This window comes from Opisthocomus hoazin, chromosome 1 (assembly GCF_030867145.1).
Source record: "Opisthocomus hoazin isolate bOpiHoa1 chromosome 1, bOpiHoa1.hap1, whole genome shotgun sequence".
NCBI classification, from domain to species: Eukaryota; Metazoa; Chordata; class Aves; order Opisthocomiformes; family Opisthocomidae; genus Opisthocomus; species Opisthocomus hoazin.
In genome coordinates this window covers 96,845,089-96,869,342 of record NC_134414.1, presented here as the reverse complement: position 1 = coordinate 96,869,342, position 24,254 = coordinate 96,845,089, and the positions used below count along the sequence as shown (strand labels likewise).

Below are 24,254 nucleotides of genomic sequence, written 5' to 3'. Positions count from 1 at the left end.
TTATTTTACAAGTGTTCAAATTTGTGAGAGATTTATTTTAAATCAACCTCAAAATTAGACAAAATATGTAATAAGAAAGTTGAATTAGCAGTAACTCCATAGGTTAAACTGTTTACACAATAATAGAGAATTAGTGGGCCTTGGGTATCCAAGCTCTTGTGTGTACCCTGAATGGAGCCTAGTAATCCTTCTTGGCAGAAAAGTTTGCTAAAATACTGTACTGTTATGTAAATCTGGTGACTGGGGATTCTTTTAATTGTAGTTCTCAGGTAAATAGTTTTTAAAAGAATTCCACTCTTTTTCTAGCTAAGAAAAACCCCAAACTTTAATCAGTGCTGAAATTGATTAGTGGAAAACTGGTGATGTGAGATAGTCGTTAAGGTAAGAATCAGTGACTATTGTATTATAAGGGTTTTTTTAAAAGATAAATTATCTTTGTTTTTCAAATCTTATGCTGAGTCAAAGGAACAAACATCTTACAGAGGTATCTAAATACTTAATTGGCATATTTCTCCATCAATTGGAAGGAATAGAGAATCTGCATATGAGCTATGGTCTAACTTAACAGGCCCGTTACAGTATTGCTCAGCTCATCTGGCTGTTCAGGTATTGAAAACAAATTTTCAAATGCATGGTCCTATTTAGAAGAAGTATTGTTAAAATGTGCTTATTCATAGCATTTTAGAAGTATGTTTATATCTAATTTTCAGGTAGGTTTGAATTCTGTTTCAAAATAAAGTAAAAGTGCTTTATTGTCTGAAGTGTAGCATTGCTTTCCGTCCTGTAGGGAAAGAATGACAAGGAGAACAAAATAGAATCATAGAATCATAGAAAGTTTTGGGTTGGAAGGGACCCGTAGAGGTCATCTAGTCCAACCTCCCCGCAGCGAGCAGGGACACCACTAACTAGATCAGGTTGCTCAGAGCCCTGTCCAACCTGGTCTTGAATGTTTCCAGGGATGGGGCCTCCACTACCTCTCTGGGCAACCCGTTCCAGTGTTTTCACAACCCTCATTGTAAAGAATTTCTTCCTTATATCCAGCCTAAACCTACCCTGTTTTAGTTTAAAACCATTACCCCTTGTCCCGTCACTGTTGTCTCTGCTAAAAAGATTGTCCCCATCTTTCCTATAGGCTCCCTTTAAGTACTGAAAGGCTGCAATCAGGTCTCCCCGCAGCCTTCTCTTCTCCAGGCTGAACAGCCCCAGCTCTCTCAGCCTGTCCTCATAGGAGAGGTGCTCCAGCCCTCGGATCATTTTTGTAGCCCTCCTTTGGACCCGCTCCGACAGTTCCATGTCCTTCTTGTGCTGGTACCCTTCTGAATAAGGCTTGTGCTTAAGCAGTGCTGTAAATGTCAAAGATTTTCAGCTTCTTCCCTCTCCTCGCTCTCTTCTAAAGTGGAGAAAACACAAAGCATACACTTGAGTCCAGGTCATGCAAATGCTTCGAGCTGTGATTTGTTTGTGTGTGACGTTTGTGAGAATTCTGAAGGAAGTCATTGGGCTGTTTGGTGAAGCAGAGGGTGTGACTACTCATGCTATGATTTCAGAATCAAGGCATCAAATGACAATGTTATTTTGACGTATTTTTGCTTTCAACGGCTTTTTTGGATCTGAAATGTACAAATCTGTTGCTTTGTGCTGCTTGTGTCTAGGGCAGATATTCTTTGTTAGTTATTGGCTTCAGGGGAGTACTCTGGTGGCACTGTGTTTGGCTGGCAGGGGGGTGACTGCAAATTATTTTAAACCTTTGATTTTTCTGCTGTCTAACCTCCTGTTGTATACAAGACTGTGCTTGATTTGTGGGAAGATACATGACCTTGGTTGTTTTTTTTTCCCTCTGTGTTCTCGGCAAATAAGGCTCTTCTAAGACTCGAGGGAGTTAGACCACAAGATCTGTGTTTCAGATTGAAATTCTTGGTGTCTAAATGAAGAGCTGGGTATGCTCCATATTGTTGCTGTCTACAAAACGTATGGAAACTGCCACTCGTTAACAGTAAAGAAATGGGGAGATTGGCTGAAGAACTAGCTTAATACCACGTCTCCTCCTTTGCTGCAGCATCTAAGCAGAGAAACCACTGTACCATATCAGGTGAAAGAAAGAATTTTGCGTTCTTGTAGCTTGTATCTGCAGCCACTCACAATTGGATGAGTATTTGTTGCACTCTTCTGTGCTTGTGAAGGAGAATAGCACTGAGCACAGCACAAATACTAGGGCAATTTTAGCGTAAAGAATGTTGCAAGCAGTTCTTTTACTACTGCTTTACCAAGCTATCCACAAGACCCCACATATCCCGTAAGAGCAGAGGTCTGTTAAAACAAAAAAGGACACCACTTTCAGAGGATGCAACTACCTTGAGCTGCTGGACAGCATCTTTGGGTTTTAGAGAAGTGAAGTAATCCAAACCAAGAGTAGAGTGAGTTACTATTTTAAGTTGAAGCTGTCTTTGAATCCTATTTTTTTTTTTCTTCTTCTAAAGCAGGATTATGAGGATAGCTTCCTAAAAGGGAAATGAAATCAGCGCAGTTTATCCTACCAACCTTAATGGTGTACAGTAGGGCAAATCAGTGTAGAAATGAATGGGCTGTAGAGAGATGCTGGTTGCTTGAAGTGTTTACCATCCATGTTTAACTTACCTTTGGAAGAATATTTGTCATATAGACTAATAATAAGTTATTTTAAAACTGAAATTGTGAATATAGACTTCAAGTGAAATGCTTTGAAAAGCCAAATACTACTTATTGCTGAAAGTTTCAGAACACGTGCTTCATCCATTTTGTCTCATATTCAGATCTATACCTTTTTTGTGCTAGCTGTACCTGATGAAAGTGAAATTTGCATGTAACTACCATCAGACAGCCATGCAGTGTCAACTGTAGAAGGACTGTCTAGTAGTAAAAGACCTCTTTCCCTTTATTTTTTTATACTCTAAGCCTGATTTTATAAAGCCACAGAGTTGTTTAACATGTTCCTGCTATAGCTTGTGATCACAGGCTCTGTGAAAGAGGGCTCCAGCTCCATCATCACATAATTGGTCTTTTTATACTCAGCTGTATGTAAAAAGTCATGCATGCTCCAGCTAGGAATTGCGTTAATCTCATCACTTGGATCTGAAAATTTCTGGCCTGGTACCAGACCAACAAAAATAAACAGGAGTTTATGACTGGTGACCTGAATACAGACAACCTGCCTTTGCAGACAATGTCATGGAGTAACCAAGGTGTCAGGACTGCAACACAGTTTTCCTTAACCTACGAAAGCTGAAAGCCTCCGAGAGAGAGGTAAAGCGTGGACTTTGGAGTCAGTTTGTGCTGTTATGTAGCCATGAGTGACCTGTGAATGACTGTAATTCATGAAGCTTCTAATCTAATGTTAAATTGTTAGAAAAATCAGTTTCCAATCCTGTCCTTTGCCCAGAGCACACAGAAGAGCATGAAAGTTATTTGGCAATGTGAAGCAGAAATTAGTATTGTTTGTGGAAAAGTTCAGTGTTGGTGGCTGCCCTTTTACTGCTGCTATCTGTAATTTCTCAGCCTGCCCTCTCTGGTGTTTAAAACACATGATTTGTTGCAAGGCTCTCTGTAAGGAAGAGGATGCTCTAAAAGCTTTTATCAAGTAAAGCTGTTGGATACTGTTAAGTCCTCTGAAGCCATACAAGATTTTTGGCAGGAATGCATTGGTGCATCTTAGGATAAACAATTGTATTCATATTCTGATCTTTGCGTTATCTGTTTTGGCTTGTCCTGTTTCTGGCCTAAGATTATGGGACAAGTGGATCTGAAATATCTAGACCTCCTCATGGAGATTTGCCATGGAAGCAGTTTCACAGACAGGGCAGCTACAGCTTTATCTGAGTGTCGATTGTTCAAACATTACCTTGCACTATGGAAGTTTCTCACTGCAACAGTTATAACGGAGACCTTGCTTATGGAAAGAGGGAAACTCACAGTTTTGCTTCTCCCAGACTTTTTTTCTATCCTTTTAGCATTCTCTGTAAAGAATAATGAAGCCAGTGCAGAATGAAAACATTTTAAAATGTCTGCATTGTACAGTATCTAAGGCTCTCCCCAGAAAGTGAGTCTGGGGCTAAGGTGAGATAATTTTTTTTTTGTCTTAAAATGTTAATAGAATGTGAATGTGGCTTTAAAAGAAAAAGACTTATGTTGCAGAAACAAAAATCTGATTTTTAAGGAACTCTTCCCTCCCTGCCCCCAAAGTCAGAAGAAAAAAATAGAGAAAAAGCTCAGTCTAGGGCTTATATGATATCTGTGTGTATATGTAGATATAGCTAAGTACACGTGTGTATATATACATTGTTAGCAGATTATGTTATTATTTTAGGGTATATTTTCTGTTTTGCTAGGAGATTGGGTACAGCAATTCCTTAACTATGGCAAACGCTCAACAACGTATAGATGTACGCATAAGTTTATAGATAACCTAAATGTGTTATGTTATTGGAATAAACATACATAAATACAGAATCACAGAACGGTAGGGGTTGGAAGGGACCTCTGTGGGTCATCTAGTCCAACCATCCTGCCGAAGCAGGGTCACCAACAGTAGGCTGTAGAGGACCTTGTCTAGGCGGGTCTTGAATATCTCCAGAGAAGGAGACTCCACCACCTCCCTTGGGCAGCCTGTTCCAGTGCTCCGTCACCCTCAGAGGGAAGAAGTTCTTCCTCATGTTCAGACGGAACTTCCTGTGCTTCAGTTTGTGCCCATTGCCCCTTGTCCTGTCGCTGGGCACCACTGAAAAGAGCATGGCCCCATCCTCCTGACACCCACCCTTCAGATATTTGTAGGCATTTATAAGGTCCCCTCGAAGCCTTCTCTTCTTCAGGCTGAACAAGACCAGCTCTCTCAGCCTCTCCTCGTAGGAGAGATGTTCTAGTCCCCTCACCATCCTTGTAGCCCTCCGCTGGACTCTCTCCAGTAGCTCTTCATCCTTCTTGAACTGGGGAGCCCAGAACTGGACACAGTACTCCAGATGGGGCCTCACTAGGGCAGTGTAGAGGGGAAGGAGAACCTCCCTCGACCTGCTGGCCACACTCCTCCTAGTGCACCCCAGGATCCCATTTGCCTTCTTGGCAGCCAGGGCACACTGCTGGTTCATGGTTAACCTGTCATCCACCAGGACACCCAGGTCTCTCTCCGCAGAGCTGCTCTCCAGCAGGTCCACCCCAAGCCTGTACTGATGCACGGGGTTGTTCCTCCCCAGGTGCAGGACCCTGCATTTGGCTTTGTTGAACCTCATCAGGTTCCTCTCTGCCCAACTCTCCAGCCTATCCAGGTCACGCTGAATGGCAGCACAGCCTTCTGGTGTATCTACCACACCTCCCAGTTTGGTGTCATCAGCAAACTTGCTGAGGGTACATTCTAACTCTTCATCCAGGTTGTTGATGAAGAAGTTAAACAAGACTGGGCCCAGTACTGACCCCTGGGGGACACCACTAGTTACCAGCCTCCAACTAGACTCAGCGCCGCTGATGACAACCCTCTGAGTTCTGCCATTCAGCCAGTTCTCAATCCACCTCACTGACCACTCATCCAGCCCACACTTCCTGAGCTTCCCTAGGAAGATACATAATATCTTCCTAGATAATAAAAAAAATTATCTCACCTTTTGACTGTGTCAAAAGCCTTGCTGAAGTCTAGGTAGACATCATCCACGGCTCTCCCTTCATCTACCCAGCCAGTCATGTCATCGTAGAAAGCTGTCAGATTGGTCAGGCATGATTTCCTCTTGGTGAATCCATGCTGACTACTCCTGATAACCTTCTTTTCTTCCACTTGCTTGTTGATGACCTCCAGGATGAGCTGCTCCATCATCTTTCCTGGGATGGAGGTGAGGCTGACTGGCCTGTAGTTCCCTGGGTCCTCCTTCTTGCCCTTTTTGAAGATTGGAGTGACATTTGCCTTTCTCCAGTCCTCGAGCACCTCTCCATTCCTCCAGGACCTCTCAAAGATGATGGAGAGTGGCTCAGCAATGACATCCGCCAGCTCCCTCAGCACTCGTGGGTGCATTTCATGGGGGCCCATGGATTTGTGGACGTCCAGATCGCTTAAACGATCCCTCACACAGTCCTGCTCGACCAAGGGAAAGTCACCCTCTCTGTAGGCTTCTTCTCTTACCTCGGGGGCCTGGGATTCCTGAGAGCCTGCCTTGGCACTGAAGACTGAAGCAAAGAAGGCATTCAGTAGCTCTGCCTTGTCTGCATCCTCCGTCACCAGGACACCCGCCTCATTCAGCATCGGCCCCACATTGTCCCTAGCCTTCCTTTTGCTGCTGATGTAGTTGAAGAAGCCCTTCTTGTTGTTTTTGACATCCCTTGCCAGCTTCAATTCCAGGTGGGCTTTGGCCTTCCTCGTCGCATCCCTGCATGCTCTGACCACATTCCTGTACTCTTCCCAAGTGGCCTGTCCCTCTTTCTACATTCCATGGGCCTTTCTCTTCCACCTGATTATATTATATTGTATTATATTAATACAATTCATATAATGTTATATGTAATATCTTAATATAACCTATTTTTGTGATGCCCTTATGGGTGGGTATTTGTGCAAAGACTTGTCAGAAGATACCACAGAATAGGCAAGGTTCATCTTACGGTTCCTTATCTTAACAAATTATCCTGGAATGATAGAGAAGTCAGGCGTGCTGCATCACTTGTTCACCATAGTTTATAGCAATTGGTCATGTCAAAGAACTTTAGTCAGTCAGGCCACCAAAGCTTAATTCAGTACTTCAGAAATGGAAGTTGATGTTTTCCTGTGTGTAGGGAATATGCGGTTCAGATTTCTCTATACTGTCGATAATCTTTTGCGTTGCTCTCTGTTGAGTCCTGTCCCTTGTTTTTTCTGTATCTGCACTCTCTTATTTCTGCCTTATTTTTTTGTTCCTGCTCATATGCACCTGTCCACTTCCCTCCTCCGTTTCCGCTGTGTAGAGTCCTATCCTCCATCGGTATGTGTTTGCTGGGAATCCTGAAATGAGGTTTTCTCATCCCCTTGCTCAACTCCTTTCTAATCCGGGTTGTTTGTTGCTAGTTTAAGGTGGCCAAAGGGAGGAGAGGCTAGTAGTAGTCAGGCCAGAAAGTGTTGCATAGGTGTTTGTGCTTCCCAGTACCATTTTCTTTGCTTTCTCAGCTGTCCGTGTTGGGTATAAGAGCTGTAGTGAATGTAGTATACAGGCCGTCTTTGCAGTAGGTGTTGCTTTTTGCACAGTGGTCAGTTATATGGGCCACTAATAAACTTAGACAGGTCATTTAAATTGAAACTAATGCTACTTAGTACCTCTTTTTATATCTGCAGGAGAATGAATACTGCTTTACAGGTATAAATATGCTTTGCAGTTATTTTTTCATTGGTGCAGAAAAATGTGAAAGTGTAAGACAGGGTGTGTCTGCGTGCTGTGCTGTAAAGCTCTTCCATATGTGCAGTTATCAACAAAATAGAAATCTTTGATTCAGTCAGTGTATTCAGTACAGAGTATTTTCAAAATTTATCATATAAAAATTCACCAGAGACTTAACAGAGAAATCATACCAGTCTGGTTATTTTTAACTGCTGTTTAAATCACTGTTACTGTTAGCCATTACAAAAGTCTGGCAGGGATATTTCAGAAGAAGGAAACCTGATGTTTAAACAGGTGATCTAGAACTTTTTTTTCCTCTTTCTACCATAATAGTGACTTAATTCAAATAGTTCAAGTTTTCTTTGGTAGCATAAACAATTAAATTTTTTTTAAGTTTATATTATCATAAATCACTCGCCCTATTGCTAATTCATAGCATGGTTGACTAAAAGGAATGAATTTAAATTTTGTAGTTCTTGCACAGCTTCAGCTGACTCTGAAAGGTTATTTCCCTGTGAAATTGTTTGCTGAGCCACTGAAGTAAATCAGATAACTGGTTAACAGTTCAAATGGTAGAGGAATGAATGCCTGAAGTGCGGTAGTGTGCCTGTTACGGAAATATCAGCAGGCTCAGATGACTAACGTGATTATGTTGCTTTTACTCTGCAAATGGACAGTGGACTCTTCCAGATTTATTGATAGCAATTCATTTCATACTCACTGTATTTTGACCAGTTTAAATATATCTTGCAACAAAGCCTGTTCCGAATCTCGTACAAGCGGATTCAAAGCATACCAATGGATTTGTGATGCAGGAGCTAATGCTGAGAATCGCTTACCTTGTGTAGGAGCAATCAAACATTTCTTAGGCTGTAACAGCGTTAAATTCCTCTTGAGCTGGTTGAGATTCAGACTGGTGACCCGCTGGTAACTCTCCATCCACAGAAATACATAGAGACATTTCTTCTTCAAGAAATGTTAATCTTGCACTTCTGAGAAGGAAGCTCACTTTTTGGAGCAATTTGTGTATTTAACAATAGTCCAGTATTTTTGCAGTTCCTTAGCTCAGTTTCCCTCTAGTGTAAACCTCAGCTTCTAGTAATTGTTAAACCCGGAAATATGAATAGCAGGCTGTACTTAAAAGATAAAACAAACACTCAAATTTATGATCAATGGATTTGCTGTAGACCTTTTCCCGTGCTTTATAGTACATACTCAGTATTGTGTTTTCTTGTATCCTTTCTGGCTCATTTTGATTCCCAAAATAGGATATAACAGCCAAAAACATTTTGGATCATTATAAAACTGCTTTTAGCGGAGCCAACAGTTAGGGTTTATGAATTAGGAAATCTGACAGTGCACTGATTCACTGCAATTTTTTTTTTTCCCCAGCCTCAGCTTATATTTCATAAACACTCAGTCAATAATTGTAGATCATATGTTCTGGTAAACAAGCTGGTTCATAGCCCTCATAGTTTTTGGTACTAATATGATACTTGTGGTAATCTCAGGATTATCTGTGAGGCATACAAACTACCTTGTGTTTACAACTAAATTGCACCTAATATTCTGCGGAACTCTACTGGAAATTATTACTTGTTGCTTAGTAGCATCATTCCTGAACTATCTCACGGCCTTGAAAACTTATTTCCCTTGTAACTTTGTTACGTAGCAAGAGCTGCTGCTAGTTGTTCCTTGGAGTGAGAGCACCATAAATTCCTAATGAAGCATTTGATAGTATCTGATGTGGCCTTTCAGTGTATAAAAAAGGCTTATACAAAAGGCGGAGGAAGACTTTTTACCAAGGCCTTTAGTGGCAGGACAAGGGGCAGTGGTTTTAAACTGAAAGATGGTAGGTTTACAATGGACATAAGGAAGAAATTTCTCATGGTGAGTGTGGTGAGACACTGGAACAGGCTGCTCAGAAAGTAGATGCCCCACTGTTAGAAGTGTTCAAGGTCAGGCTGGATGGGGCTTTGAGCAGCCTGGTCTAGTGGAAGGTGTCTGTGCACTTGACAGGGGGGTTTGGATCAGATGATCTTTAAAAGTCCCTTCCAGCCCAAAGTATTCTAAGATTCTGTGATCTACTTGGTAGAGGAATTAAGAACATCGTAGCTACTTGCTAAAATGAGTGTCATTGTTCCAATTAGTCTTCTCATTATCATTCATTTTTTGATATCTCCTGGTGAAATGTACCATGTAGCTAGTAAAAGTAAATTTTACTTTGTGGAAATTTGACTTGTATGTCAGGTAGAGATGATTTTCGCTTTTTCCACTCCTTTTTGTTTTTTGCTTCCAAAGCAGTGGAATAAATAAGATCTCTTACTGTCAAATACTAGTCCTACATTTTAAAGGACAGGAATTCTATCATGACCAAGGCCAAAGAACAAGATGTGACTTGTTCTGAAAATGTTAGATCTTTGTAGAGCAGTACTTCTAACTCGTTTTCCGCGTAGCAACTTGGTGTTTCAGTGCCTGATGTTTTTTTTAATCTGAGTAAACGCTAAGCTGTTTATATTGTTCCTGTGACTTTTTTTTGTGTCTTCTGTCATAGATGGAAGAGGAAGAACAGTAAATAGATAGCACTAGTCCATTTAGGTGTTGATGGCTCACAAGGATGACAGACTCTAATGAAGGGGAGAAAAGCAAAGCAAATGCCAAAGCACACAAAGCAACACAAAATACATGCCTAAGAGGGAACAGTGATTGATCATGATTTTTGAATATTGGTAAACAACCGGTATCATTAACATGCTTACCCACAGACCACAGATGAAGCATTGTTATGCTTGAGTCCTATTTCTAGGCAGTGTCACTGTTGTGCTAAAAATGGCTTTCCTCCATCCAGGTTTCTTTTGCCTCAGAATTGCATATTGTTTTTGTGTGATGAAGACACGCCACATTGCATCACTATATTCCTCTTTTATAGAATCCATGGTAATAGTTTTAAACATATATAAAGCTGAACATTGCTTAAATTTAAGCTAATGGGGAAAAAAAAAAACACAACAGGAATGTCTTCATTACTTTACGCTCCCTTTTCATCAGTGCGAGATAATGGTATTCTCATCATACTGGGTTTAATGAATTGCATTCCATTTCAGTACTCCCAAGCTATTCTAGGCCATCAAGTGACACATCTGTGTAACTATTGTGTGGCTAAATGGATGGAGATACTGAACCAAGAATTGTCAGGTGAGGTTGTGTAACTTTACCGTAATATAAGAGACCACTTGGTCAGCAGTGATAGCTTGTCAGCTTTATTTTTAGTTTTATTTTTCTGTGTACCTCTTTATTGTGCTTCGCATTGCTCTTCTACCATCCGAGAGCTTTATGAATCTGTTGATCTTCTTTTATACAAGTGAATGAATCTTCATCATAAGACAGCTTGTCAAACCATGAAGTTGTATTTTTAGTGACGTAGCTAGTCATTCAGAGCAGTGACAGCAGTATGCTGAACTCAGATTTAAATACTGACTGCTCTTCGTTTGCTCTGATGAGCTAAATATGTCTGTATGAACTGACAAAACGTCTTTAAATTCTGTTGTACATGTCTTTCCTACTCTGTGGAGCAATACAGTCCCAAAGCTGTGGGTTGTATCACCCTGTAAATAAAAAAGCTTCTGTGGCAAATGGTCATTGTGATTTGTGCGGTGGGACAGTTGTTCTTAGCTATGTATAATCCTAAAAATTATTTTAGCTGGTTTGCTGCAGAGAAGAGTAATCCTTTGTTTTTGTCATACATCATGTTTAAACAGAGTGTGAGACTGAAGATGGTTGTGAAGAAAAATTGCTCTCTTGGCAATGTTATAGCAGTTTAGTGTCTCGTATTTCGGAGATTTTAAGATCTTCTGGCTAGTAAACCTTATGAAGGTGTCACATTGCCATAAAAGTATTTACCTTCCTTTGATGCAAGAGCAATCCAGAGTCTTAGCTGGATTGATGTGAGTGTTCTGACACTTGTGGGATGAGTTGGTTAATTGTTTCTGTCTGTTTGAACAGTTACATAAATGGAAACTTAGTGTACAGAATTGTTGTCTTTATTATTCCCAGTATCAGTACAGTGTGATGACTTTAAACCATTTACAGTCAGTTTACTATTCTACAACAGGCACCTTTGAATTTAAGACAACAGTGGTTCCAGAGGCTGCTGAAGGATTAGAGGTGAGATTACGTGATTGCGTCTGCAGACAGGTCACATGCCAGGCATGTTTACAAGGCTATAATTGGGTGCAGATGCCTATTAAACAGTAGGTATGTGTGGGATGGCATGTTAAAAAACAAACATGTTTTTGCTTAGTTAATTCTTTCTGTGAACCAGCTCAGTTTGAATCATCATCTTCAAATTTCATGGTTTTATACAAGCTTATTTACGAAAATGTTGCTATTTAACAGCTTTTCTGCTATATGTTTGCAGTCATTGTAGGAAGCGCCACAGTAGTTGCACACCTTAACATCTGCTTGAGGATTGAAATACAGAAAGTGGAGTTGGGATGTGATCATGTAGTAATTTAAACTTTGGCCGAGATCATATTAATTTTTTTAAAACCACAGTGTTAGGTAAAAAACAAAAGATATTAATACCTTGTCTAATAAAGTGATTTCTAAATCTGTCGGCTGAGCTAATTCCCTTCTTGTCTTCTCATGTTTTACTATTGGCATGCAGTGTATGGAGAGTATTCTAGCCTTTGGGAGCATGTAACCAATGCGTCAACGGAGATGTAGAAGGTATAATCATATCAATGATAAAGAGCTGGCTGCTTATAATCAGTTGGTCTGTCATAGCTTTCAGAAAGCACTTTTCTAGAGCACAGTACTGCATGGGCAGTGGGGAAATGTTGTGGAGTTTGAAGTACAGTTTCACTTCTGAGCTCTTGCTGGCGGTGTATCTTCTGAGCTCAGCTGACAGTCAGCTTCCTGGCAGTGCCAGGACCGTGTTCCCTGGCTCTGGTATTGACAGCACCTGGCAAAATCTCCATCCTGATGTAGTGCTGTTCATACAAGAACAGCTTTGGTTCTTTTGTTCTAATTCTGCTTCAGGTGAAGGTGCATTTTTGTGATGGTTTTAGCTGATCAGTTGGCTTATCTGTGCTGAAAAGAGGCAGGTGTTATTCTCAGTGTTGTATCACTTTCCCCTTTGTTACCCTTCTTTCTTTCTTTCCACATTGGTGTTATACTTAGCAAGCCATGCATTATGCAGGGTAAGCTTACTAAACTAGCAAAAAGTGATTTTTTTTTTTTTTTTTTTTTGTGTGTGTGTGTGTGTGTTTGGTTTGTTTGTTTTGGTTTTTAGTTGGTTTAGCAGTAAGTTTTGGCACCCTTGGAGGACTGTAGCCAAATCTCTAGCTGACTCTGGAGGCAGTGTATGTTTGTCCACGTCTATTCTGGAAGCTAAATTGACATCAGTCCCCTAAGCAGTCCTTGCTTATAGGGTAAGTTCATTCAAGAAACTATAACAAATGTGTATTTCACTGAATAGTTTTTAGTTTATACAAGTATATGTAAATAAAAAATTTGAAATCCTTTCCCAGTAAGACAATTTCTAGGGACATAACTTGCCCAGGTTTTTTTTTTTATTCCCAAATAATAAATTCTTTGGACTGGTTGCCGAATTTGAGTGCTGAAGCTGGAGTAGGTGGTATTTGCTTTTGTGGGAGGTGGAATGTTTTCACTGTCTTGGGCCATAGGGTTTAATAAAGGTACTTCTAGTAAGCAGGCTAATCTTTTAAATGCAGTTTAAGTCTTTGTTTGTGTCATAGTAGTACAATGAAATAATTTTCACAGTTGGAAAAATCGTAGATTATTTGGAGAATCTGTTATGCACTGTGCTTGGTAAAGGAGTACATTGTAGTTCAGTACCTTGGTGACTTTTTGGTAGGATTATTTCCGTACTAGAAGACATCTTGAAATTAAGAATCTAGAAGTAAGTAGTCATGAAACATGAATGTCCTAAATATGTTATTACTAAGCAACTGATCTTTTTCAATTATATATTAAAAAGTTGTGATCTGTATAAAGATTTTATTTACTTCCTAAGCAATCTGTAAGTTTGCCATATGCTTTAGTAATATTACTTTGTAGGGCAAGTCTAGTGATGCTAGGTTTTTTGTGCTTTGAGCACGAACATGAATGTCTGTGTTCTTCTAAAAGGCGTTTCAGACTTGAGCAGATTTTTTTCTGAAAAGATGGAGTAACTTATTCTTGAGACCAACTTCAGCAAAATAAATAAGTAGGAAAAATGCAATTACAAAACTGAAAAAGTAACTTCAAGAACTGTAGTTAACATGACCAAACTGAGGGAAACGTCTCATAGATTGAAATTACTTCAAGAAGGAGTCTGATTCATAAGATGCACTCACAACTTCTTTCCATTTAATAAGTAAATTTAGAACATAAGATTTGAAATGTCACTCAGATTCAGAACTCATGCTGTGCAGCCAGTTAGTCTAGCATGGCTTTGAAAATAAAATGTCATGTTTTAGTAAAGCAATTACCAATAAGTGTTAAGCTTTTATTATTGTTCTTCCATTTAAAAAAACATCACATTTTTCTTTTGGACATGATCTCATTTACCCTAGCATTTTTGGTGAAAGGAAAATTCTGTACTTTATCTAGATTGATGAAATTGAATTTTAGAATTTTGTATCTTTTTCTACTTCCATCAGTTCCTGTCTTCACGGTTTTCCCTCTATTCGCTACCAGAGAAATAAGGAAAGTTCCTGTTCAGAGAGGGTATTCAGACCATTATTGCTCTTCTCTTTGGCTCGGAGCAGGGTTAAAGCTCTGAGTTGCACTGATACCAGTGTTACTCAGAAGTTTTATGCCTAAAATCCAGTAGCAAATATAAACAGGAATGAGTTGGTGGTATTGGCAAATGATGTTTAAACAGATAACAATTAGGAATTACTGTCATGAGTTTGGGTTGTATAACTGTTTATTGGATTTGGTACTTCGTCTTTACTGCAAATGAGTTTAAATGTCTCTAAAGTCAAAGTCACTTTTGCTTGGTGGAGATATTAAATATGTTCATTTTTCTTTCAGCTTACTGGTTGGTGTTAATATTAAATCTGTTCTTTCTGTTCTGAATATTCCATAATTAAGAAGCTGATACTGTTTTGTCCACTTGAATTGCAGGAACTGGAGTATGAAGATACCATGAAATGTTTAGACAGTGTAGAACATCCAGCTTTGCTAGCTTTCCCTGAATCCTTTTCTACCTCGTGCCTAAAAGCCTGTCAGTCCAGTGCAAGTGTTTGAAGGAACTGACATATGAGTGCTTAAGTAAAAAAGTTCCTACTGCATTTATGAATCTGAAGGCCAAGATTTATCTCCAGCGCTTTTATCAAAGAGAGATAAACAAAGGGAAGAAAAAATTAGATTAATTTACAAATACTGAGTTGAGGTCATGTGAATGCCATGCAGTAAATCCACATTTTATATGTGAGTGTCAGCATGTATTTGATTAGAAGTCAGGACAATGAAATTTAAGAATTACATCTGTGTAATATTCAGAGGAAAAATTTAGGTTCTTAAACTGGCTGTACTTAAATCCATTTGTTTTCTTATCCTTGTAATCTAAAGATTGAAATAATCTTTTAAGATGAAAGAATTTACATGAAATGTATAGGAGCAGGATGCCTTTGAGGTGTTGCTTTTATAAACTGATTTGTTTGTTACTGTTTTGTCTTTTTTTTTTTTTGTCTTATGCTTCAAGGCCCAAGTGTTATTATAAAACTCTGGACAATTAACTTTAAATTGTTGGGGCCTGAAAAACTGGCTTGCAGGTAACCTGTGGTCTGGAAATTCACTCAGGAATTGTTGTAGTTGCTGGATACATTGTAATTGCACACCAATGCATAATTTATAAACTTTGAGATAGTATGTATTGACCTAATTTATTTTTAAGTTGGATCTTATTACTGATGATTCATGGTTCATCATTTTAGGTGATTTAGTGCTTCAATTATAACAATAGTGAAATGGATTTCCTTCTGTATATATTTGAACACATCTGTGGGGAGTATCAAAACTTACAGTAATTCTACTTTTTTATTCTTTCAGAAAAGAAGCATCAGGTGACTGATGGAGCTGTTGACTATTTTCTTAACTTGCAAGATACACATACGGCTCAAGGAAATAAGATTAAATTTGACATGCTATTTTCCTGTACATATAATTTGGGTACGTAAAAGGTGTGAAAAACTGATTAGTGTACTCATTTAGGACTTGAGTCATGTTTTGCATAATCCCCAAGATTCACTAGTGGCTCCTGAGGTCATCTCTGTGTGTTAACACAGCAGGACCAATTCTGCAACAATATCTTTTGGTTTTGCCATTAGAACTGCTGTGTGTGTGGCAATGTTAATTTATTCCGTCCTTGTGAAGTACTTTTCAACTAGAGTTTTGATACCCTCAACTCATTTTTGAAAGTTACACATGAAGTGGCTTACTTTCATTGTGACTTTGGGTTGTTTTTTGATGTGTTCTGCTCTGAACTTTCGATTAATTACAAGGATGGTAGGGTAGTGCACCTCGGCGTGTCCCTTAGCCTGTGCATGCTGTGAAAGAAAGAAGCTTTGAAGGATTCCTTTCCTAGTCTCTTGTGGCTCGGTAGGAGCTCTTGTTGTCGAAGCATCTCAGCTGTGTAGTCTGCGCTGTAAACTCTGGACTCTCTCTACAACTTGCTCCTCCACCTGTGTGGTGCTGTGGAGCAACAAGGGAAACAAGTATTGCATTCCAGCCAGTTTGTGTCTGTTTAGAGTGGAAAACGTGCAGTCAGTTGTAGGCAGGTCCAGCAGAATAGGCAGGACAAAATGCTGGATGATAAGTAGGACAAAATACTGGGCTCCTAGATATGGCAGTAGTGAATTTTGCAGTATCGACTGAAAAACAACAATTTTCCACAGTACTGTAGCCGTGGAATCCAAGGCATTTGGAATGATTGTGTGCTCATGCTTCCCAAGAGAGTTATTTCGGGTTTCTTGTAGACTTTTCAAGGTTATCTGCCTAACTGTAAAGGCTAGAAGCTTCAGCTGTTCGAAGTGAGAATGGAAATCTGTTTTCCATTATTTGTGTTGAGAACTCTGTGGTAAAATTCATAGTTGACCAATAATTCCTGTTTACTTGGAGTGTTACATCTCTACTCACCACATATATTCAGGAAGCGTTAGAAATCAAATAGATTATTAATTTAGATTATTATAAAAGCATTGTAGAAAAACTTTGTATGTATTGATGATAGATCTCCAGTCTGCACACCCATGTTACATTTGAATTTGCACTCGAAGAGAGAAGTGATGTAAAGGGTTTTGCCCATGTAAATGAAATTCTTGAAATTATTCTCTTCTATTTCAGATTTTCGGATACTGTCATTGTTATTCCACAGGGTTTTTCACTGCAATTTGTTCTGGTAGGATACTCCTCCGTTACTGCACTTCACTCCTGCCTCCTGGGAAAAGGAGAGTTGTCTAGAAACACATAGAGCTTAATTGCTGTCAGGTTTTCTTTGAGAATTCTTGTGGTGGTGTGCCTTTTAGAGTATGATGTTTGTTTGTCATTTACCAAAAAGTAAGTTTTATAAAAGATCCCCTACTGTGAGTGTAGATATGAAGTTTCAGCTGGCTTCTGTAGTCAGTGGAAACTTGTTTCCTTTACAAATAAAAGGGGTCTGCAGCATTACTGCAGTGGACAGGACTGCTTTGTGATTATACAATGTAAATTTATTGTAGTATTTCTTAAATCGTGTATCTCACTGTTCTTTAAATTTGTCTCATCTTGAGAAATAATGTGATGTGTGACAGATACTGGATACTAGAATGCATCAGATATGACAGAGAGTCACCCTACCTGTAAGCATATGTACTATTTCATGAATACTAATGTCATTTAAGAGCTGTCCACATATAAAGTAGCCAGATAGTGGAGTGGACTTGACTTTTGTTTTTGTTGTGGTGGTGGCGGTTGCTGTTGTTTTGCCCCTTTTCAGAGAAAGGAAGTGCTATTTAGAAAGAGGTGAAACAAGAAAAGAGTGTTTATTAAATATTCAAAATAATAGTAAAAAAACCCAAACCACCAAAGCTTTTATTACCCTAAAGCTGACATTTTCTATTTCTTTGAAGATATATGTTCTGTTTTCTTCCCTGTGAAAACTAAGAGACTTTATTAGGAAAGATACAGGAAACTTTTGGGAGTTTACTGGTGCATAAAGGTATGTGTGTGTCTGTGCTGGTCTGTTGTACTGCTCTAGACTGCTATTAGAAGTTGAGCTAGCAAGTGAAGGCTGACTGGAATAGCTATACTATGTGCCACCCCCAGTTGCACTGAGGTTGAGATAAGCATGATTTAAACTTGGGACCTAGAGTAGCTAATATATTACTTGAACACCAGCTCTGGTGGTATCTGACTTCCATTTCCTTTTATGAACACAGCACTACATTCTCTGCAGTTAAGAATTCAACTGAGCAGTAATGTTGGAAAGGCTTTTGAAGCTTAGATGCATTACGGGGCTATGTCACGCACCACCTTCACACAAAGTCTTTGTGAATCTTCACTTGGACTTCAGCTACTTTTTGATCACCACTGTGATCGTGAGCCACAAGCGAGAAGAGCATTTGTTGACTCAGACTGTATTTGCCTTCTAGTAGTCCGTGGGTATTGACGTTCAGATAGAATCTTTTTGCTGTCAAATACAAGAATCCTGAAAGTGATAGAGGGTTTTTTTATCACTAATCATGTTAGTATGAATATAATAGATGCTTTACAAAAATTTTAAATAGATGCTTATCATAATCCTAAAAAGGACTCTTTAAATTCTCTCTAACTCTTGTGTTTCACAAAAAAATTGCTTCCAACTTCTTGGATTTGTGGTGATCTAAAGAGGAAATAGTTTAATCCCCGTTACTAGAGGATTATTTTTGGATAATTGTGCTATTTAGTTTTCCAGCCTGTTATTTCTTGCATGTTGTAAATAACAAAGGCATGTATGCTTTGTAATAACTTCAGACTTTGTTAAGAACTGTTCAGAATTTCACTTGGAGTGAATATGTAGCAGTTGCGTTTTATGTGGGTCAGATGAAGTTATGCCTACACGGTACCACAGTGAGACAGTGTAAAAACCTGAACTAGCACATTCCAGTGAAATGTCATGTAGACATACATGTGATATGTTGTGTATCAATATTAGAATTTGAGACCTGATGATTCCCACTCATGTTTAAGCCATTGTCTCCTTTGATATCTAGATCTAAAAATGTAATGCAGTAATTCTTTCACATATGCAGCTGGGGAAAGAGGGAAAGTTATTGTGGTGGCTTAAAAGATAATTGACTGCGTTTTCTTTCTTACAGAAAATGCCAGAAGCCTCAGAAGACCATAATCATTGGAAGGCCTGTTGACTTCCATTTTTTGGTAATCTGGATCATCATCAATCTGGCATGGCGCAGGGCAGTCAACAACTCGACGTGCAGGTACTCCATGATCTCCGACAACGTTTCCCTGAGATACCCGAAGGGGTGGTATCTCAGTGCATGCTTCAGGTATAGTAGGAGACTCTGTATTTTATTTTTGTAGTGTGAAAATTCGTTTTAGTACTATACATGGAGCATAGATTTTCATTCTTCTGGTTTTCTTTTGAAAGGGTGGAATACTCCACTACCTGCATTTTTGTCCTGTCTTTTAGGTACAAAGATTTTATTATTCTTCACTTATGTTTGTGGGGGGTTTTCTGCTGACTATTCTTGTCTATGTGACCTGTTACTGTATACATACAGGGAATAAAGAAAGTGGCTAATGGGATGATTATTGATGATGGCTACATAAGTAACGTACATCTACTGGAGGAGATTTTAGCAATCAATAACTTATTTTTCCAAGATAAGGAACTGGCTTTGGCTAGGAATATAAAGGTTTTCTGTCTTCAGGGCATCTTTTTGCTACAGCTGTCCAAAGCTTTATTTATACTTGCCTGTTTCCAAGTCAGGAGGCAGGTGGGGTTTTTTATTTTTTTCTTTATTTTTTCTCTTTTTTTCCCTATTTTTTTCTTTTTTCCATTTTTTTCCTTTCCATTTCTTCCTTCCAGTATGATCTAAAATCACAGATTAGAAGTGATAGTAAGTGATCACACATCATCATTTTCCAAAGTCATGGTCATCTGGGAATACCTTCTGTTTATGGGAAGATTCAGGAATGGAATAGAAACATGTAAGATCTGGTTTGTCCTTCTGTGATCATGGCTGAGGTGGAACCTAATGTGATAAACTGCTGCATATGAAAGTAGCGAAGCTGTATTTGCACCCTACCTGTCCCTGGCAGGAGACTAGGTTGACTTACAACTGTGGCTGTAATTTTTGCATTGTGTGTCTTCTAAACCATACAAATACAAAGGAATTGCTTTCAGACAAATGTGAAGTGGGAGAAGCCCTGCAATATAAAGCTTTACTTTCTCTGACAGTTCTCTTCTGTTCTGTTAAGTATATGATCCTTTTGATGAATTGTGTTTGAGTCAGACATCTTTAAACTGATAAAATTAAAGAACCCTAATGCTGCAGGAGCATATGGCGTTCTACATCTATAATACGATGTTCTGGATAGCTAGTTAACATTACATTGCAAATATCTGTCATTTTTTTAAGTGTAGAATTTGTTTCCAAACCCACTTCATATTTCTTTTAAGAAACGTGAGCTGGTTTCCATTAACCTATTGCAATACATGCTCTAGTTTTAAATCAGTGTGAATTTTGGACCTATTAAAAATTGAGGGTCCTTTGAAATGACAAATACATTCAAATCAGATTAGAGCTTGTCCTATCTATGTTCTCTCTACCTCCACCCTGATAAAGTGACCTAAGGAAGCTGAGGACTCTGTGACGTCCTGTTGAGATGGCAAGTGGCTGATGGTAGCAGTTAAATTTTTTGAGACTGCTGTCTTGGCACTGTGGTGCTCGTTAGTATTACAAGGTCTGGTTCCCACATGTTCTGGTTTTAAATTTTTCTGTGATACCCCTGGATATTCCCATTGACTGTTGGGGCCTAGAAGGAGAGCTTGGCATGAAGGGGAAGTAGTCAGGGAGAAGTATCCATAGAGTGAGAGCCATGCATGTGCTGGACTCTGCTGTCATGTTCAGCAGTAAGTTGTCATCTGAGAAGATGCTGAATATATGTGTTCGACAGTGAAATCGTGTGAAATGTTGGGAAAGTCGTCTTCACTTTAATATTAAGAATAACTAGGTATCAGTCCTTTAGGAAAGAAATGTAACTGTGACTTTTCAACCAACTGGATAGGCTGTTGAAAAATTTGCAAGGCCACGTGAGTATTAATATATGTATACAAACTTTATATAGTGATAGTGTTTAAAACAGAAGTAAAGCCATTAATGTATATCCCTTAGAATGGTAACCTTTAGCACACTAAGGAAGGTGGGGATGTATGCGTGTGTGTATAAAAATGTACACGCTTGTTCTGGTAGGAGGTGCTGTGTATCACAGTCTTGGATCACAAGTAAGAAAGTGAGGGTGGTGAGTGCCAGATGTGGTTGAAATTCACTTAAAGTGAATTTTTTGTCTTTAACTACTGTTTAAATTAAAAACTGAACCACAGCTGGTACAGGCTGTTGTGTGAGAAACTGAAGAGGAAAAAAACCAAAAATCCACAATCTGGAGTCCCTTCTAGTGTTTTTACTCTTTTGGAAAAGCTATAATTCGTGTCGTTCTTTTAACAAGACTATATTAAGCTAAAATGAGTGGAGAGGGGAAGAATAGAAAGGGAATCCCCCATCATGCTTTTGATTTGATTCATAATTTATTGGCTGTATAGTTTCAGCTGCTGGCACTACAGAGCAAATCAAACATTTACAGGGGTTATTTGGCTTCCTCACTGATGTATGAATAAACTTTTTTTTAGCCTTGAGCCTGAAATTCTTAAAGGCAGTTGAAATTATGTCAGAATTGTAAGGTGCTTTATGGAATTGCCAGTACTTTTTCCAGCAATACTTATTCTGACTTCACCTTTAAGACACTAAATTCTGTTCTACCAAGAGAAGCTGGTTTAAAATGTTGGGCTTTTAAACTTTCAGGTAAAGATAAATACTCGGGTAAACATTAAAATGTCATCTGCATTTTTGTTTCAACTTTCCAGAGTCTGCAATTTTGATCTAGTTTGATTTGGCTCATGTTGTTATTAAAGTAGTTAATTGTACGTACCTCTAGCTTGCAGAAAAAGCCAATAGTTCTAACCATTGCTTTCCCCAAAACCGGACTTGATTTTTTTAGTATGTCATACTGTAGCTAGTGTTACCATAGCATTTTGCTAGATGCAGTGTGAGCTATGTCCTCCTTGCATACTATGACCTAGTAGGTATTACCTTGGTTTCACAATTCGTGTTTGTGGAATATTATCCCTAGTAGTGTTCAAGCTAGTCTTAACTCCAGCGTCAGTTGAGTGCTTGTTGAATGCTGAGCAGTGGCTTTTTCTTTTGCCGTTTGACAATAATAGACATCCATTCTTACTCCTAGAACAACAACAACCTAGATGCCTGTTGTCGAGCCCTTGCACAGGAGAGCAACAAATACTTATATATGGAGTACCATAGCCCTGATGACACCAGAATGAATAGAAATAGCCTTTTGCACATTAATCTGGGTATTCATCCTCATACCAGCTATCATGCAGGGGATGGAGCTCAACTTAATGGTGGTCGTACACTGGTACACAGTTCAAGCGATGGACATATTGATCCACAACGCACAGCAGGTAAACAGCTGATATGCTTAGTTCAAGAACCACATTCTGCTCCCGCTGTTGTGGCAGCTTCTCCTAGTTACAATCCATTTTTCATGAATGACCAGAATAGAAATGCAGCTACTCCACCTCCACAGCCACCTCCACAGCCATCTTCCATACAACCAGGAATGAACACATCTGCTATGCAAGGCCCTCCTCCCACGTATATGCACATACCTCGGTACAGTACAAATCCCATTACTGTTACAGTATCACAAAACCTCCCCTCTGGACAGAGTGTACCCAGAGCTCTACAAATTCTTCCACAGATTCCAAGCAATCTTTATGGGACTCCTGGCTCTATTTATATAAGACAGACATCTCAAAGTTCTTCAGGACGACAGACTCCTCAGAGTACACAGTGGCATTCATCGCCACAGGGCCCGGTTCCACATTATACTCCTCGTCCCCTACCTGTGTATCCACATCAACAGAACTACCAACCTTCTCAGTATTCTCCTAAACAACCCCAGATCCCTCAGTCAGCTTTTCGATCTCCACCGGCATCCCAGTGTCCCTCTCCCTTTGGGTCTCCTCAACACCAAGTTCAGCCTCCTCAGCTGAGTCATCAGAGTTCACATGTTTTCATGCCTCCTAGTCCGTCAACTGTGCCACCCCATCCTTATCAGCAAGCATCCCAGACTTTTCAAAAACAAGGCGGTCACTCTGTATCATATCTTCCTCCGTTTGCTGGACCTAGTTTATCCAAAGGTTCCATGAATAAAATAGAAATTACAGTTGAGCCGCCGCAAAGACCTGGGACTGCAATGAACAGAAGTCCTTCACCAATAAGTAACCAACCATCTCAACGAAACCAGCACCCGCTGTATACAGCCACTACTCCTCCTTCAAGCTCTCCATCAAGAGGTATGTCGGGTCAACCCAAACCTCCATTTAGTGTTAATCCGGTATATATTACGTACACGCAACCAACTGGACCTACAGGTGCGCCAACACAGTCTCCTCGGGTAATGGTGTCTCAGCCAAACCCAACCGTTTTTAAAATCACAGTAGGTCGAGCACCGACTGAGAATCTTTTAAATTTAGTGGACCAAGAAGAGCACTCTGCAGCACCAGAACCTATTCAGCCTATTTCTGTAATCCCAGGATCTGGAGGAGAAAAAGGAAGCCATAAGTATCAGAGAAGTTCTAGTTCTGGATCAGACGACTATGCTTACACTCAAGGTAAATGTTTCACCCTGAGAACTGTATTATTGTAAAATGGCTTTTCACCTTGATTTTGCTACTTACTAAGTGAGAATTGTCAAACCAGTACAGAGAAGAATAGAAATTGCATTAAGAATCATCTAATTGAGAGAGTTTGTTCTGATTTTTAAAAGATTTTGCCAAATTTCAGTCTAATAAATAATTTCTGAGGTTCTTAAAGTTGCTATGCTTTTAATGTTAAGGGAGTTTCTTAAACGAAAACACTGCAGCTAACAAGATTAAGTGGTTTGTTCATATGCTGTGTGTCTGGTTTGTAAATTCTGTGTTGAAGAACTGTGTCATGAATTTACATGTGGAATTTTTTTTTTTTTTTTTTTTTTTTGTTCCGTACTCGGATGCTTTATAAAACCTGAAGCACAAAATTCTGCAAGGGACTTTGAAGCCAATTTCTTTGGTTTAGATTGAAGAGTATTAAGTGAAAGAGGAGAGAGAGGTAGGATTGCAGCTAAAATTACTTTGGGTGTCAATACAAATCATATTTTTGTTTTGAAAGGTAGTAAAAGAATTATTTTGAAGAACTTAATCAAAAGTTCAGTTCTTCCACTTGGAGTTTTCAAAGACAAATTTTAGGGTATGTGTTCTGCTGCATAGGGATAGAAAATAGTCTTAATGCCACGTAAAAATGAAGAATTAAGTAATTTAGTCAAAAAAGAAGACCAAAGATGAAATATAGCCTTTAGCTGAAAGCTGCTTTTCTCAGAGTAATCTGCTTTATGGGTTTGAAACATGTCAAATTGAGCAAACAAATCAGTCTGCAAGCATTCAAACCAATCGTTTGGGGTAATGACAGAAAGATAATCAGCAGCAATTATTTTAAAATGTGCTTGATTTCTAGATTTGTGTTTGGAAAAGAGAGTTTATTCCTCCATTGCTCTTTCTAGCCTTGCTTTCACTTT

The 24,254-nt window shown here is 39.2% G+C and overlaps 1 protein-coding gene across 9 annotated transcripts in view; it reads left to right on the top strand.

The window, feature by feature from the left end:
• Positions 1 to 24,254, top strand: part of TAB3 (TGF-beta activated kinase 1 (MAP3K7) binding protein 3) — a 50,483-nt gene that overhangs the window by 11,415 nt on the left and 14,814 nt on the right. For 3 of the 9 annotated variants that reach the window (XM_075430102.1, XM_075430065.1, XM_075430083.1), the window contains 3 exons: positions 15,417 to 15,536; positions 18,701 to 18,889; positions 21,864 to 23,316. In XM_075430102.1, the coding sequence (XP_075286217.1) occupies positions 18,788 to 18,889; positions 21,864 to 23,316 (1,555 nt within the window). In that variant the 5' untranslated portion in view covers positions 15,417 to 15,536; positions 18,701 to 18,787. Of the gene's footprint in view, positions 1 to 12,648; positions 12,788 to 15,416; positions 15,537 to 18,700; positions 18,890 to 21,863; positions 23,317 to 24,254 lie in introns of all 9 variants that reach the window. The other 6 variants (XM_075430091.1, XM_075430074.1, XM_075430132.1 and 3 more) reach the window with 5 other exon arrangements.